Source organism: Manacus vitellinus, unplaced genomic scaffold, assembly GCF_001715985.3.
Source record: "Manacus vitellinus isolate BGI_N305 unplaced genomic scaffold, ASM171598v3 scaffold_15_pilon, whole genome shotgun sequence".
NCBI lineage: Eukaryota > Metazoa > Chordata > Aves > Passeriformes > Pipridae > Manacus > Manacus vitellinus.
Window position 1 is genome coordinate 9,926,622 of NW_021939122.1, and position 16,303 is coordinate 9,942,924.

At 34.9% G+C, this 16,303-nt stretch overlaps 1 protein-coding gene across 1 annotated transcript in view; it reads right to left on the bottom strand.

The window, feature by feature from the left end:
- ADGRA1 (adhesion G protein-coupled receptor A1) overlaps positions 1 to 15,427 on the bottom strand; it is a 165,152-nt gene extending 149,725 nt beyond the window's left edge. The window contains exons 1-4 of the mRNA XM_018069202.2: positions 15,362 to 15,427; positions 11,680 to 11,751; positions 3,287 to 3,358; positions 2,336 to 2,499 (exon numbers count right to left, since the gene is read on the bottom strand). Coding sequence (XP_017924691.1) covers positions 2,336 to 2,499; positions 3,287 to 3,358; positions 11,680 to 11,711 — 268 coding nt within the window. The 5' untranslated portion in view covers positions 11,712 to 11,751; positions 15,362 to 15,427. The remainder of the gene's footprint in view (positions 1 to 2,335; positions 2,500 to 3,286; positions 3,359 to 11,679; positions 11,752 to 15,361) is intronic.
- Between the last annotated feature and the right edge of the window lie 876 nt (positions 15,428 to 16,303).

Sequence of the window (16,303 nt, forward strand, 5' to 3'; positions counted from 1 at the left end):
AACATACTCTGTCCATACCATCATGAATTCATCACAGTCCCTCATCATTAAGGCAGAAGACAAAGTGAAAACATTGTGAAAAATTGTTTTATAGCCAAACACTTCTGACAGTTGGATAATTTGGTTAAAGATCTAAATAATTCTTAAAAGCTGTTAGAGAAATATGCAAGCAGAACCCTGGGAATTCTGTAACTGTGCAGTTACTTAACTCATAAAAATCCCTAAAGGAGGTTTTTAACTGTTTTCAACAGGCAATTCACTGCTTTGGTTATCGTGAGTTATCAGATGCATGAGAAAGATTTGCTAGAAAGAAATTCAAAAGGTGATTTTTTAATCCCATCAAAATATAAAATAAACCTAAAAAACTGATGGCAAACTGCTCCCTGTAGCTATTCAGAATCCACATACTTTGACTTTTTAGTTCATTCCCTAACTCACTTGCAAATATCTTTTCCCATTTCCCTTCTATTTTTATTTTTCCCCTTTCGTTCTTCTTTTCTTTGCTCATCTTGTGACTGCAATACCTCATGAAGTCTTTTAGCATGTAGAAGGAAGATCAGTGACCATAAATACAAATGTCTGACAGCATGGAAGATGTTCACATGCAGGAGGTTTTAGTTTTTAAATCACTCTATATTTTCTTTCAGATATGTTTAATTTGATCAGCTCTATGCATATTCCAAAACATATTTTTAAATCATTCTCAATATTATTTTGGTGCCAGACAGCCTTCTGTTATGCCTAAATTCAAATTAAGGTACGGAAAATAAAATTGCTAAATGTTCTGGGCACTGAGAGTTGCTCAGCAGGTACTATGAGCACTGTGAAGTACCTGGCAGACTTTACAGAGCTGGTGGAAGGCTCAGCAAATATAACCACTGTAAAACTCTCTGTGGATATTGGAAGCAGTGTCAAGCTACTGTCAGTCATTATCACCTTGTCAAGTGTTCTGTGGACAATATAAATAGCAGTGAGAACTAGACGGGTTTTATAAATTCTGTATCAGGTGTGATAAGGAGTCCTATTGGGAACTAAAGTACTAAATTCTGAGAAATTGCTTTCATTTTCTCTGTAAAATTCACAGGTTTATATTTATTTGTGACCTGGAAATACCAATTAACAGTCCTTAATCACTCTTCTGATCCTTCCAGCATTTTCAGAAAAAGCACTTTTCCTGCTGGGAAATGGATCTCTATGAAGATGCCCATGCTGGCTCTCTATAAAAAGAGAGTTTGATATTTGAGAAGTACTGCAGAATTTCAAATGTTCAGTAACCCAAGCTACTCGAAACTTCTCTGCCTTTCACTCACAGGAGCTCATTCCTTATTTGCCTCCAGACATGTATCTGTGTTTCCTCAACAATTCAGCTGATGGACCATCTGTAGCTAGCACTCACATCCTTTCACATCTCTCCCAACTTGTAAGCACCTGTATTTGTTGTTTTATATATCGCTCCAGTCAACTTCTGATCTCCCTTCTGCTATGAATGTATTTGTTAGCAACACACGTCATTCTTCTTGCAGTTATTTGGAGAAATGTGTGATTCTCCTTTTGTTTGCAAAGGCAATAGTAAAGTCACCATCTAAGCAATTTTCTGCCATTCAAGAAGGTCAAAGATTCTGTGATTAATCAAGTACATGTGAATTAGACTTCTGATTATGAAACCCACCAGCATCACCTTAGGCAATGATCTTTTCTCCACGGTATGTGATACTTTTAAAATCTCTGGTTTAGTTTGCTCATTGCTAGACAGTATTCACTTGGAAATGAGTCTTCCTTACTCGTTCATATTTTTTTGCTTTCTTCCTCACACCATATCATGTTTCTTATGTGGTAAATGTCCAGAAAGTGCTTCAAATCTAGATCTTCAAATACAGAATTCACCTAACTGAAGCTCACCATAAAAATTCTATTCATCCCCAGAATGTGGTGCTAAAAAGTATAGTTATAGGTTTATATAAAAGAAAAATAGAAGAATGAAATCTGGCATTTATTTCACACTGTCAGATATACAACTTGAAATAAACATTCTATAAATTCCTGTAGGAATCCTCAGTTTCACACAGTATACAACGTAGAGCTGGCATCACAAGTTAATATTTTAAGTCATAATTATATATTACTGAATATATTGGCAGTGTTCTTGAGATATGAAATAAGAACTATGGGGGGGTTTCCATTCTCTTTCAATCTTAGTTGTATCCTCTGTGTCACATACCTGAATTTCTTGTGCCTATAATCAAGTCAGATTTTCTTTTTTTTTATCACATCTGGTTTCTAGTATTTTCCCTGGGTTTCACTTCAATTTGTAACATCAAATGAGAGTACAACTCACCACATATCAGCTGGTTTTCCTTCAGATTATAAAGTGACAGTCCATGTAAAGCACTGGGGTAAGCACAAACCGTTTCCTCCGCTATTCGAACCGAAGCGTTTCTGGCCCATTGCAAGATCCATTTTAGATTACAGTCACAGATGAGTGAATCAGTGTTGAAATGTCTAGAAAGGCAAAGAATTATCACAGTTGGTACACATGCAGTTTTTATAAATTTACTTCCTTCTGTTAGATTTGAATTATTTAACTCCAAAGAGAACTAATCTAGATAGATGCGTCACTATGGATGTGTAACTATAGCTGTATAAATACAAAGATATTCTGGGACAACCAATATATACTGCCCCACTGTTAATTACTTCCACGACATTATGCAAAAATTCTGGGTTGTTTACAGAGCAACATCACTGACACTACTGAAAAAAACCTGAGTATGTGTTACTGCAGAAAATCATACTATAACACACTTTCCCTTAATAAAACCCCCTTTAAGTAGAAACTTGACCACGGAAGCATTCAGGATACACTTTTAAATCTCAGGAAGGTACAATTACTACCAGTAACTGGGAATTGTTATTCTAATTGAAGGGAAAATATTTTAAATTACCGGGTTTGTGTAATTAGAGTGATTATATGATGCGACGCATAAAAACATAGAAAGGTTTAAGATAATAGAGTATTAAAAAAAAAAAAAAAGGATGCTACTTAGGAGGGCTAGACTGGGCTAGTCAGAAATGGGGTTGAATGGTCAGTGCTATCCATTTCCCTGCAACAGGTAGAAGATAGCTCATCAACAGTGATACAGACATTGATAACAAAATAATGCAGATTTTACACTTGGAATGCACTTCTAGAAGCAATCCAGTCTGAATTCACATTCAACTCTGCTATATTTATTCTAATGTCTTTCTCAAGTATTTCAGATTTATGAACACAAGGGATGATACTCACAGTGCTTTCAGAGCTAGCAGCTCAGAAAAAAGTCCATTCATGAGACTTGAAAAAATATTCCCTGACAAATTCCTAGGAAAAAAAAGGCAATTTACAGTTAGTTGTAACAAATACAAGAGGAAAAGAAAATGGCTATAATTTTTCCAATGCTAATTAAGAAGTTTTGCTTTCTCGACAATAGTAAAAACATGTTTAAATTTGTACATTGCTTTTTTTTGGTGACACCAATATTCAAATCAAATCACACACTCTTACTTTTTTTATTTTCACAGCAGATATACATACAATTCACTTGGTCTCATAAACAGGAATATTTCTACATATTTAATAGAATAGTATTCTAGAAGAAATTATTCTAGAATTTGAGTGAAAATATTAATAAAATAATTACTCAGTGAGGCCTGTGTTTATTTTTATTGTATATGTAGAATGTCACTTTGAGGTGAAGAAATAAAAACTGTCTTATTTTAGTAATGTTTAGAAGAATTCAAGCAATTCCTTAAAACAGTAATTCAAGCAATTCCTTAAAACAGTAGTGAGTTTTCAAAGTAACCACACAAATAGTTTTATTACAAAGAACTTTAAACAAACCAGTTTTCCCCACTCTAAAATTAAGGACATTTCCAGTTTAATTGCTGTTCTACTATTTCTTGTCTTGATGGCTGAATGGTTTAAGCTGAATACTTGCAAACAGATGCAATTCAATTTTGCCTAGTTTAACAGTACTGCTCTGCCAGTGCCCTAAGAGTACAAAAGTTAAATGTTTAATTTTTAAGTAATAGTCTTTTTCTATACCCATAAGCTGAAAAATTAGTGCATATCCAAGATTAACATTCCAGAGCATAATAATAACCTACTTTTGAAATACTGGTATATGTTCCTTTTTTTTCAGTGCCTGAAGACTACATGTTTGAATTCAAGGTTGGTTACAAAATTTCAGTTATCAGGGAAATTTCAGAGCTCTTCACTGGAGATATGTTGTACATATAAGAAAAAAAAGTAGACTGGCAAAGAAAATGGTTTCTTTACTTTTTCATTCAACACGATGTTGTTGTAACTATTGATTTGACTTCTCTTTTGTCTACAATGTAGAGAATGCATGCTAAACTGACGATATATATCATATTCAGATCAGAGCAATGTGCTAGCAATGAGAAATCTACCAAGCTGCAGAAGGTCTGAACCAGATTCACAAAGTAAGGAAGATCAAAACTCAAGAACCCTGCTTTCTACAGAAAAGCATATCATACCTGTCCAGATAGGGATCAATGAACTCAAGAAAGAGGAGAAATTGTTGTTAATTTATAAATTACTTTAAGAAAGCTATGGAGCACTTTTGAAGCAACAACCAATCTCATTTTTGCATACAATTGAACATTTCAAATTCTCTTGGTAGTTTAAAGTAAAATTCTGCTAATAAGAGAAAAATAAACTGGCTCAGCAATATTAAGTGAAATTATTGAGTGACAATAAGATGTGTTGATATAATTGAACTGATTTTTAAGATTTTATTTTACAGAGCACCTTTAATACAGTTGTGGTGCAAAGCTCTTAGAAGAACTTTCAAGTACCTCTTCAACTGTGGGTATGTCTAAAGGTGGAAATGAATGTTTGCTTGTAGATACCTATTTCTCTACCTCTAGTAGAGGAACTTAAAATATTGAGCATTTCATAAAGACTCAGTTAACCTCTTTGCTCAAAATTAGATGGACCTACCCACATGTTTTTTTGGCCTGACGATGCATATTCTGAAACAGCTCAGTGAACTGAGATGTTAAACAGACTAAATCAGAAACTGATAACCCTAACATTTACACTGAAGTAAATCAGAAGTGGTTCCACCAATATGAAAGCAGTTATAGCAGTATAAACTTACTGACAGAGGACAATCATGCTGAACTGAAGGACAGGGAAAGCAATCTGCCTGGCCTTGCATAGATGGTTGCCAGAAGACAGAAACACAGGGGCTTCCTTTGCCTTACTCTGGTGCAGTACAGAAATATTTCCAACCTGATGCAAATCCCAGCTTCTCCCTCAAACAGCTTGCCAGGCTTTGTACAGCAAAAGAAACAGAACACCAAGACTGAAGTTTGGGAATTCCATTTGGACAAAAGGAAAGCATTAAGACTGGTCAATAGTTTAGGAAATGGGGACAAACTATAAGTCATTTGCAAAGTGTACATAGCAGGGTTCAGCAGATGTATGGTACCCATGCATCTGCAAGAGGTTCCCATTCGGTGTCTACTGAATCCATGAGCTTTCCATAGGTCACACCAAATTCACCAAGATATCTATATGTTAACCTAAAAATTCCTGACTTGTGTTCCATATACAGATTGTTCGTTTCTTTTTATTGTGACAAAGATTACAGAATTCCTACAGAATTTCTTTTTGCCAAGTGCTGGAATAATTGAGTTCCTGACAGCTCAAAAATCAGCAGAAAGCTAGCAAGTCAACTTTTCATATTCTTCTGGCAATGACCTGGTTTGAAGTTTCGATATTACTACTAATAATTAGCAAACTAGGATCATGTTCACAGGGCTGTGTAAGTCATAAAGCAATATACTTCTACGGCTAAGAAACACTAGTTTCAATATCTGGATATCCAACATTGGAAATAGATTGTTCTTTAACAAAACTTTCAGAAATCTTCTCAAATCACCCTAATAAATCATGTATTTCTGAGCTGATGCAGTACTTTGCAAAATGCCTGGTTCTGTAGTTCACAAAATTCCTGCTATAAATTAAAATATCACCAAATATAAAGTGTTGTGAAATTCCTCCATTTCAGATGTCCTAAAAAGCCACTCTGTCTTGATTTAAAAGGACATTTGTTCTAAAAACATCTGTAATACTTAGTTTGCAAACATTTCAAACATAACAAATTAATGCACTCCAAAGATGATAGCACTTACTATGCCATTAACTTACTCCATTAACAGAAAGATATGCTTTGTGTTTTATCAGAGGTAAAACATTTTAGTCTTATATATACAATCCTACACTTATTTTTTAATATACCAAATACTTGTGTTTTTACAGAAATTAATAAAACACTTTTGCCAAAAGTTTTAATATAAATGACAAATGCCATGAAACAGTCAAAAAGAGTTATGTGTCTCAAAGTATCATTTTAAGGTAAAATATGGGTAGGAGTATATGAATATGAAGAATGCTTCCCTTTCATGAGCAGTATTAAAAAGGAGAAGTTGAATGCAAGGGTGACAGACTGATCTTCTTTGCAAAAAGAAGATCCCCACAAACTGGTTCAGGAGATGTAAAAAATGACAAGAGAAACACAGAGAGGGCAGGTAACAGTGCATATTTTCTAATTAGATGAAATGGGGTCTGTTTCATTCACTGTGTTAGTGGTTTGTACTTTATTTCTGGCACCATACAAAATGACTGGTTGCTTCAATGAGATCAAGAAAGTCATATAAGAATTTATGGTATAATATTATCACAAAGTTAACTGCTGATGATGATTCAGAGGCAGGATGAAGAATACATCAGATACAGTTTAATCAAACAATTGGAAGTAATAAGGAAGTTTGGTTTCAAACTTCCAAAGGGAAGATCAAGCAGTAGCTACTTCTTGAAACAGATTTAAGGCTGCAACATTTCAAAACCTAAGAGATAAGGGACTAAATAAACGAAGTCTGGTATATCTGTACAGTGGCATCATCCCAGTTTTCCACAGCTCTCAATATTTAGATTAAATATAAACAAAATTAATGTAAATGATAGCTCCATTACCTAGCAGAAATACATTTGCATACACAATTCTGGGACAAAGCACTGAACCATGGGGTTCAAAGGAGATTTGGAAGATTTGTTGCATTCAATTATGTCACTCTTAGTTTGAATATGTGCACCTCATCAAAGCATAAACACAAAAGGTAATATATAAGCCAAAAAAGTTAAGATAGTATCTTAAAACATGTAATAAATCTACTCATACTGTGTGAAGCACTGTCAGCTGCATCTGTCATATGACGTGAAAGCATTTTGAAATCATTTTCCAGAGTAAGACCAGGCAGTTCTCATTCTTTATTTTAGTGAAGTATTTAAACATACCTTTACCCTACTCAGTTTAGATTTATGCATCACATCACTGAGACAAACCACGCTATGTCAGTTTGGGCCTAGAGTTGATTTTTCAGCTCTGACTCCGTTTTTTTTCAAACTGAATTGGATTTACAAGATTGAGTGAAACACACAGTGTTATTTTGTTTCACCTAGTATTCGTGGTTGCAAACAGTGTAAGAAAATCCCCTATTTCTACCTCACAGAAGGTGCGTGAAAAGATTTATGTCCTTTGCTCCTTCCAGTGGACTCATGGCTCTCCCTACTGGTTTTGACAACAGCCTGCAAAGATGCTCCTGTACTTCAACTCTGCTAACATAACACAGGAGAGCTCCAATTACCATGATCGACAACTACATTAATCAATGCATAAGTATATATCTTTAAATTGCTCCTTCAGTAATCTAAACCACACTGGATGTCTATGAAACCAGTTCCATGTTTAACAACTTGTCATCTTTTCCTCAGTACAATTACAAACTGATGTTGCACTAAGTAAACGCTTCTCCATAACCTTTCCAGAGAACAGCTTTCTCATAGCCCTGAAACGGCAAGTAAACACAAGTCAGAGGTATCACCAGCAACAGAAAGTTGACCTATCATATTTTAAACATGTTTAAAAAGTATGATTCTGGGAAGTCCATGACCTTCCAAGGGGAACAAAGCTACAAAAAAGTTAGAGAAGTACCGGTGGCATCAATTTGCAGTCCACAAACAAGGACCAGTTCTTACATCAGAGGTAAACTGAGATCCCAGCTCAAATAATTACTATCAGCATTATGACATTATATGAGATTTCTGAGATCAAAGAATAAGAGTTACTATGAATGGCAGGGAACAATTCCACTTGATCAGGATTGTGGGTGTGTTTCTTCACAAAACAATCACTGACCCAACTTGACTTTGGTTCAGTAAGGACAGTCCCTACTCTGTCAAAAAAAAAAAGTTGTAACTTTTGACATAGCAATTGTGAACTGATTTACTTCAGGTAAAAGGAGAATGTAGACTAATCTATTACTAAACCTCTGATTTCCAAAGGACAGACTTTTGAAATAATAATAATAATAATAATAATAATAATAATAATAATAATAACAACAATAATAATAATAGAAACTACTGAAGCACTAGACCACATAGACTGGAATGAAGGATAGCCCCATTTATTAGGTCAGTGTTAGAAAGGCAATTTAAAACCCAAATAAGAAAAATGAAAGATAGACTAAATGGATCAATAACCAATTCTAAATCTTGAAAAAAATAATTCAAATTTTTAATAGAACAAAGAACTAGAAAGATGATAACAGGAAAAGCTTAGCAAAATGATGGGAAGCATTGAAGTTGGAATTTGGAAAGTATGCTAAGACAGGGTGCAAAAGATATTTCAATAATACTACAATATTATAACTAAGAGATTAATAAAGAGTAGGTAAGATATATAGCCTAAATATATCACATTACTACCATTCTGTATTCTTTTCAGTAAGGTTGGTCATTTGGATTATATGATTTATGAGAGAAACATACACTAAATTGTGGAAAATGTATTTCCCAAGACCACCTATAATATGACTACTGATCTTCAGAACTAGTTAAAATCAAAAAACACCTGGGGAAACTAGGGGCGTTCAAGGTTAATTCCACTGATATGAGAACACCAGCATAACTGTTAATGATTTTCTCCTGATTACGTAGCATCATGCTAGATCTATATGAAAACCAAGACATAATTTAACTTGTCTAGAAAATTAGTGATCTTTTTATACAGTTACATGATACACTGTCAACAGATGCATATGAATTTTTTACCAATTTCTGATTTGTCAAATTTTTTTCGCATTTTTTTTTCTTTCAAAACTCACTCAGTTACCACACAAAATACAAAAAGGCCAGACTAACACGTCTCCAAATACCAGAATCATCATTTTTTCCACTGATGCATGGACATAATACCCAGAAAAGCGTGAAGAACCTGGCGTTAAGTGCATTTACTGCAAGACACGGTAAGATAATGGACAAGATAGAAGGGACAGGAGCGAGACATTACTGGTGCTCTGCAGAAATGGTTTTCTGAGTGATTCTATTTAGTGCTTTCACCAGAGACTCTGCCTCAGAAAATTAAGAGAATGTGAACACGAAATCCGGTAATAACAAAACCAAGGTTTTGCCAATGTTAGGAGAATAAGAAGAGATGAACCTTCTCAAAAACGAGAGTAATTTCATTAAAAAACATTATTCAAACTGAAAAATGTAACTAGATTGTCACTTGGGAACTATACTTAAGAAAGGTCTAATTCAGATTTCTGCTTTAAACTGGGGCCTCAGAAGAAAAACAATACAGGAAGCTCTGGATCTACACCCATTTGGAAATGAAAGTTAGACCCATCCTGAGGAAAAAATAAATATATTTAGGATAACACAAAAAGACTAGATGCAAGAAAATACAGTGTTAATGTGCAGAGGGAAATGGTGAGTCTTTCTCTGGTTCTCACAGCTCAGAAAAAATTTGCTAATGCCAGGAAAGGTTACAAGCTACTAGAATGAGCAGAGATATGGCAAATCTGTACAAAAAGAAACTGTAATGGTGTGGTTTGATCAGCCCAGTAACTACGGGCAGTCAGCCTGCATATTGTGCCTTTTTCCAGCATCTCTGGCATCACTGAAGGATGTGGATACTGCCACATTCTTTCCCGGTCTTCAGAGAAAAGGGATAGTACAGCCAAACACTGTCACAGAACAAATGTTGTGCACTCGCTGGGAATGCATTTCTGTTCTTTGCTATCAAAAGACTGATGTTCTGTATTGAACTTCTAATTCACTTCTAAGAGTCTGAAAGATTTACAAATGGAATTTTCAGACCTTTCTAAGAGAGCATGAATTTCAACAGTTTCCATTCAGTTTGTTCCTACCACCTAGAAACACCTTTCATTTAATAATGTGACCTCACCATTTTGAATTAAACATACCTTTTAAGGTAATCTAGCTATATAGTCACAGTCATGTTCACTGTGCACAACAAAAGGAGGCACCAGAAACCCTCAACAGATGAGTGAAAAAGGGCCAGTCTGCACCTGTTCATCACATGCTATCAAGGCTCTTCCCATCATCTGTTCTCATTTGTTTTCCTCAGAGGAGACTTGGCATAGTTACTCTCATTAATGTGATCAGTAAGCATGCCAGATTTCAGCCTTTTACCTGGTGTCATCTTGACCTCATGGCATATCTTTCTAGAAAGATTTCCCTGTTTGTCCAAGGAAAAGCCAGAACTGGCTGGAGAAGAAGAAAATAAAGTATGAGATTTGTCACACACTATGATGCATATAGGAATTTATTTCTCATTCAGGAATGAAGATGGATCTGAATGAAGACAGAGAGCCCTTCTGGGCCAGGTCAAATGTCCATTTAAAACAGGATCCTTCCTTCCAAGACATCTGCAGTCAACTTACTTATTTATAGTACTTGCCTATGCTGTACTGGACCTTTGGCCATTCCTTTTGACCTTCTCTGAACCCTTTCTAGTTTTGGTCATCTTTCTAAGATGAGCACACTGGAACTGCCCATGGTATTAAAAATGCAGGTCCTTACTTTTTTCTGGTAGTATGACAGATGTTTTCCAATTTGCTCTCTCTTCCTTTAATAATACTCTTTTTTTTTTATTTTTTTAAATGCTACTGAGCAGATCTTCTCATGGCATTATGCACTATAATCCCAAAACATCTTTGGGTTTTCTCCCTTGCATCACTTGACAGATTAATGACTCAAAAAGTACTTTAAAAAATGAAATTTACAACATAACACCTTAAGCAGCCAGTCTAAGATGGATATTTCGAAAGCAGTTTGAACTACCCTGATATTCCAAGTTTATTTGGTACTTCATTTTTTTTTTCTGAGTAAATGCTTATTTTTTGATGTAATATACTTCAGGGGAAAAAAGTTTTTAAATGCCAATTGATCTGTAATGGATAGAACAAGCAGTATATCCTTTTTAACTAGTACAAGTCTCATTTGTCTACTTGTGTTGCCAAGACATACAAACAGAAATACATGCAAACAGACATATCATGTTCAGTCTCTTTTCAATGTGAAAATGAAACTTAATTCTTTGGAGTTCTGATAGATTTTACAATTGAAATAGAGAAAATATCTTTAAAATATCAATTCATCACAATCAAAGGCTCAGGAGAGTCGCTTTTTAGTACAAAACCTATAACTTCCTTGTAATGAAATTTTATTGCCAACTATACTCAGGTCAGTCATGCGACAGTTTAGATTTCTTCTGTTTAAAACAAAAGTGGTATTATACTCACAGTTTGTGAAGATTGTTAAGTCCAACAAACATTTCTGGTGTTAGGCAACCAATTCTGTTATTTGAAAGATCCCTGAAACAAACAAAAAGACCATGAAATATTAAGTCTGTCTTATTCATATACACACCTACATAATCAAAGCATCTTTATTTTTAATATTTAAGGAGTTAGAGACAAATGAGAAATAAAACCTTTTCCCATAATGTAACATAATTAAATAGATATAACAACTTTTATATTAACATTATTGAACAATATTCCACATACTGCAACATCTAATAAAAATGGGATTTTATATACGTAGCAAATAAATGCAAAAAACTATTACAAAAACACTGAATTTTCTTTCTCAAAGTTATTAGCACCTGTTTTTTTTACTTAGGAAAAATACCATGTATCTTGTTACATGTGATATTCAGCCAAAATTGATGTATTTTTACTGTTTACTAATGTTTCATCTCATTTACAGCATCCTCTCTTGCTGAAGAAATCACAGAAACCAGAAGGCAGTTAATATTTGAACTACAGAGAAGGTCAGTTTTGATAAGCACTTGGTAAGCTCTTCTAAGAGCAATACTCTGGCTTTCTGGGACCACAAACAGTAAAAGGCATTACATTCCATAACTTTCATCTGCAGAAAGTGAAGGAATGTTTTCTGCATAAGCCATACATGCAACATAGTATACAGGACGCTTATAGGAAGGAGACAAAGACAGGTATGAACAATTATATTATGGTAGCAACATGAATAATGCCCCTTGGTGCATTCTGAACTAGTTTTTTATTTTTATGTATTTGTTTTTCAACCCTGACCAAAATTTTCATCCTTAGGAAGTACAGAGGTCTTTTTAAATAGTTGTAGTAAGGATTTTAAGTGATCATATAGCCAAAAAAGTTTTAAAATTGGTCTGAATATATTTTTTTCTTTTAGAATCAGTAGTAGTCTTCCAACTCCTTTATTACATTGTGTGGATTTCATATTTTTCTACTGATATATGAAAACACTAAAGGTATCAAATGGGAGAATAAAGGTGGCAGTTTGACAAATCCAGTTACTGCCTTCATGGAGACATATCCAATTAGCTGGAATGTGAAGGCAATCTCTTTAGCGTTCACTACAAATTCTTCTTCTATCAGACAAAGAACACACTGTTGTACAATTATATGATGAAACATCACATTAGAATGAAAATATTTCTTAAATGCCTGCCAAGGATATTAAGTAGGGAACAGCTGAAAAAATAGTGAGGATACAATATAGTGCAATAATTGCATATTAGCATTATTCTTTAAGTTCTCCTAATAAAAGCTACATAGGAAATCTAAAAATGCAAGTTTAAGACAAACATACATACCTATATAGAGGTGTATATATACATCTTTCTATTAGAAGATGTAGAAAAGAACCTACCCAGAATTCTTAATTGGGTAATGGTTTTCTTCTGCCTAAGCAAATTCTGAACATGTATGGAAGAATTGCATCACAATGTGGGGCATAATTTGGGTAGCAAAAGTAGATTTTGTCTGAACTAATGAATACAGGTGCATATTTCTCTAAGTGTGGCACAAAGTGGTATTTTTAATAAAGTGAAAGGAAAAATACCCTTTTCTCAAAGTTTACTTCAATGACTGTTATTTTTCACAACATGGCAGCAGCTGGTATCTCTGTATTGTAAAACATGTTTTCTAAAAAACACATTAGCAAAACGAAAAGGTAGCTTACTACACTTTCCTCCAGACTAATACATGTTACATTAGACATAATTCAATTCATAATGTACAAAGCTGGTGTTCATTTTCAGGAGTAAGACATTTAACTTACTAATGCTGACTTGTAAGGTTGATGTTAGAGAAAAGAGAACTGTCCTATGTTGAATAACCAAGTGCCGTAATTTTAGTGCTTCATAAATTTTCAGTTTTCATCAGTTTTCTGTGTACCTTTTTGAACAAACCCTGGATAAAATTCAGTTTGTCATTCAAATACAAATTGTAACAGTTCTCCATTCACAGAATATTTTGACAGCCTTCTATGACTTGCCATAGCCCTATCTGTTGCAGTTGCCCATGTTATGTCAGCTTCTGCTTTCAACATCATTTACTTTTTACACGGGAAATAAGAAGATGTGAATGTAAAGTACAGTCTTAAAGTAATTACTGTATTCACATTCAACAGGAGTTTACACTAATTATTCCTTTTGCTCAACTGCCTCCTACCCAACAGTTCCACACTGAGATCTAACATGACAAAACTCAACGTCGCCATTCCTACTGTGCTGAAGAGTCTATTCTCTCTTTTCCAATGCCTGATGACTTCATCTCCCTTGACTCATCTCTCCTGGATGACCTAAAGCTGCCCCCTGTGCAGTCTGTGGATGTGCAGCCCACCACTTGCACAGGTTTCCTGGTTTTCCCACAAGAGGTCAGGGTTGTGTTATTAGAATGTGCGGCCAAAGCAACAATTAGCACTCATTTTGATCATTCCATTTCATCGTTATCCTTGTACACAGAGTGAGCAAGAAAGATTCAGTCCAAAGGTTTTCCTTTGTATTAAAAATGTATATGCTACTCCGACTTCATCATTATTATGCAACTGGCTTTCTACCTGAACACACTAAAGCTGAGAGGCTGGTGAAACAAAACACTGCTACTGTTATCATCAGAGGTGGAAACTTTTACTTGGGATGTGCAGTGCTCCCAGCACACAGTGGTTAGGGAATTTACTGGCACACTGAAAAATCAGAAGGATTTGTAAATTTATTTTTTCTGTGGATTTGCATTCCTTCTCCTTCTCATCTAAATCTTCCCATCCCACTAAAATAATCCCTGTTTTCTCAGAGGCTTTCTCATCAGACATTCAAACGGCAGACATGATGGCTAGGAAAATGTCTGGCATGTGCTGATGCCTAGTTAGCCAGTGCACAGATATTTGGATTTTGTCACTTGGAAAATTACAATTAAAAAAGGGTTCATCTCACTTTTCCCTAGGCCAAGTAGAACTAAGGAGGGTCTGTAGTCCTTGTTAAAAAAAAAAAAAAGCCCAGCTGTAGTTTAAAAATTAGCCAGTGCTCCCAAAAGTACTATGAGAGAGAAACACAAAAATGATGGACAGGGAATATACTACATAAGTTCTTGTTTCCCTAGAAAATCATGATAAAAATAAAAAATATCAAGCAAAGCCAAGGTGAGAGGTATGGAAAATGGTAGACAACTTCTAAAGTATGACAAAGTTGCCCCTCTAGTAATTTATTTTGTAGACCTGGTCTATGATAAAAGTAAAGTAGACCTTACATATTGAAAAAATTTAGTGTAGCACAAACCACTGTTTACACACATCTAAACTGCTTAGTGTTATTTCTGATTAACGTCTATAGCGATATATTGTCTGCTAAATCGATAACTAGGTGTGTTTTTTACCTCCATAGATGTACTTGCCAGGATATTTATTGGAGAACAAACTGATGACTTTGAATGGGAAAAGGTAAAAAAGAAGAGAAAATGGAAAAAAGAAGGGAAAGAAGAAGAAAAAGGTATGGTAAATGCAAAAAGCAGATTGTGTGATTTTCTATTTTACAGCCAGTGCCTTTATGCGATTATTGCTTGGTGGCATATTTGAGTTGCCCAAGGATAGAAATGTCGATACAAACACAATTTTCAGAATAATTCAAATGGAATTAATACTTACAGGCGCTTCAGTTCTGAAAGTCCATAGAAGGCCCCTGGTTCAATTGTGCTGATCAGATTATTCTTCAGATCTCTAGAGAGACATAATAGGAGATGCAGTTAATTATCACTTCACCTATTTTACCACTGTTATACCTGATGAGTATGAAATGCAATGCGATTCTAACCTTTATTTGTCTTAGCTAAAACTAGGAATTAACTTCTTTTGAATAGTAGCATCAAAAACACTAAATCACTTGCAGTTTATAAAAACATATTTTTCCAAGTAAGATGGTTAAGATTAGATGTTTAAAAAAAACCTGCTTGTTTTAATTCTTCTTCTCCTATTTATATTTTACAAAATAAGCTTACCAGCCATTCTCGCCAAAGGAGAAATGTTTTAATCAATGAGTGAATGAAATAGTCAGTCAGCAAAGTAAGAGCCTTTTAGTTTGCTTATTCACTGTGCTGCGAACGTTGCACTTAATAAATTTCTCATTTCCACCTAATGTAGGCAAAGCAGTTGTCATAGGAGACAAACGGGTCAGATTTCTGTTCTGAAATACAAGCAGTTTCTTTTATTTGGCAGATAGGAGCTTCATTTTGCACTTGCTGATTCACAGATAAAGAATATTTCACTAGCATTAGTAATCTCATGTGCTCTTGACACAGAGCTTGGGGCCATGACATGCTCTCAGCTCAGTCCCCACAGAGATTTACTACTGAATTGTCTCAAGACTTGTGTGATGTGAACCCCGAGGAAATGCCTTCAGTGCAACTGGATTAGCAGGCTTAGGAGACAAATGCTGTAAATTCTTGTAGAGTCAGTGTTCATCTTCTGAGAATTTGCAATTCATAGCGAACAACTGATGCACACTAATACTGGTGTTGTTTCTCAGACTGGCCACTTCCAGGAATTACAGCTCAACTCTACCAGAATATGGATTGTATGAACAGCCACAGG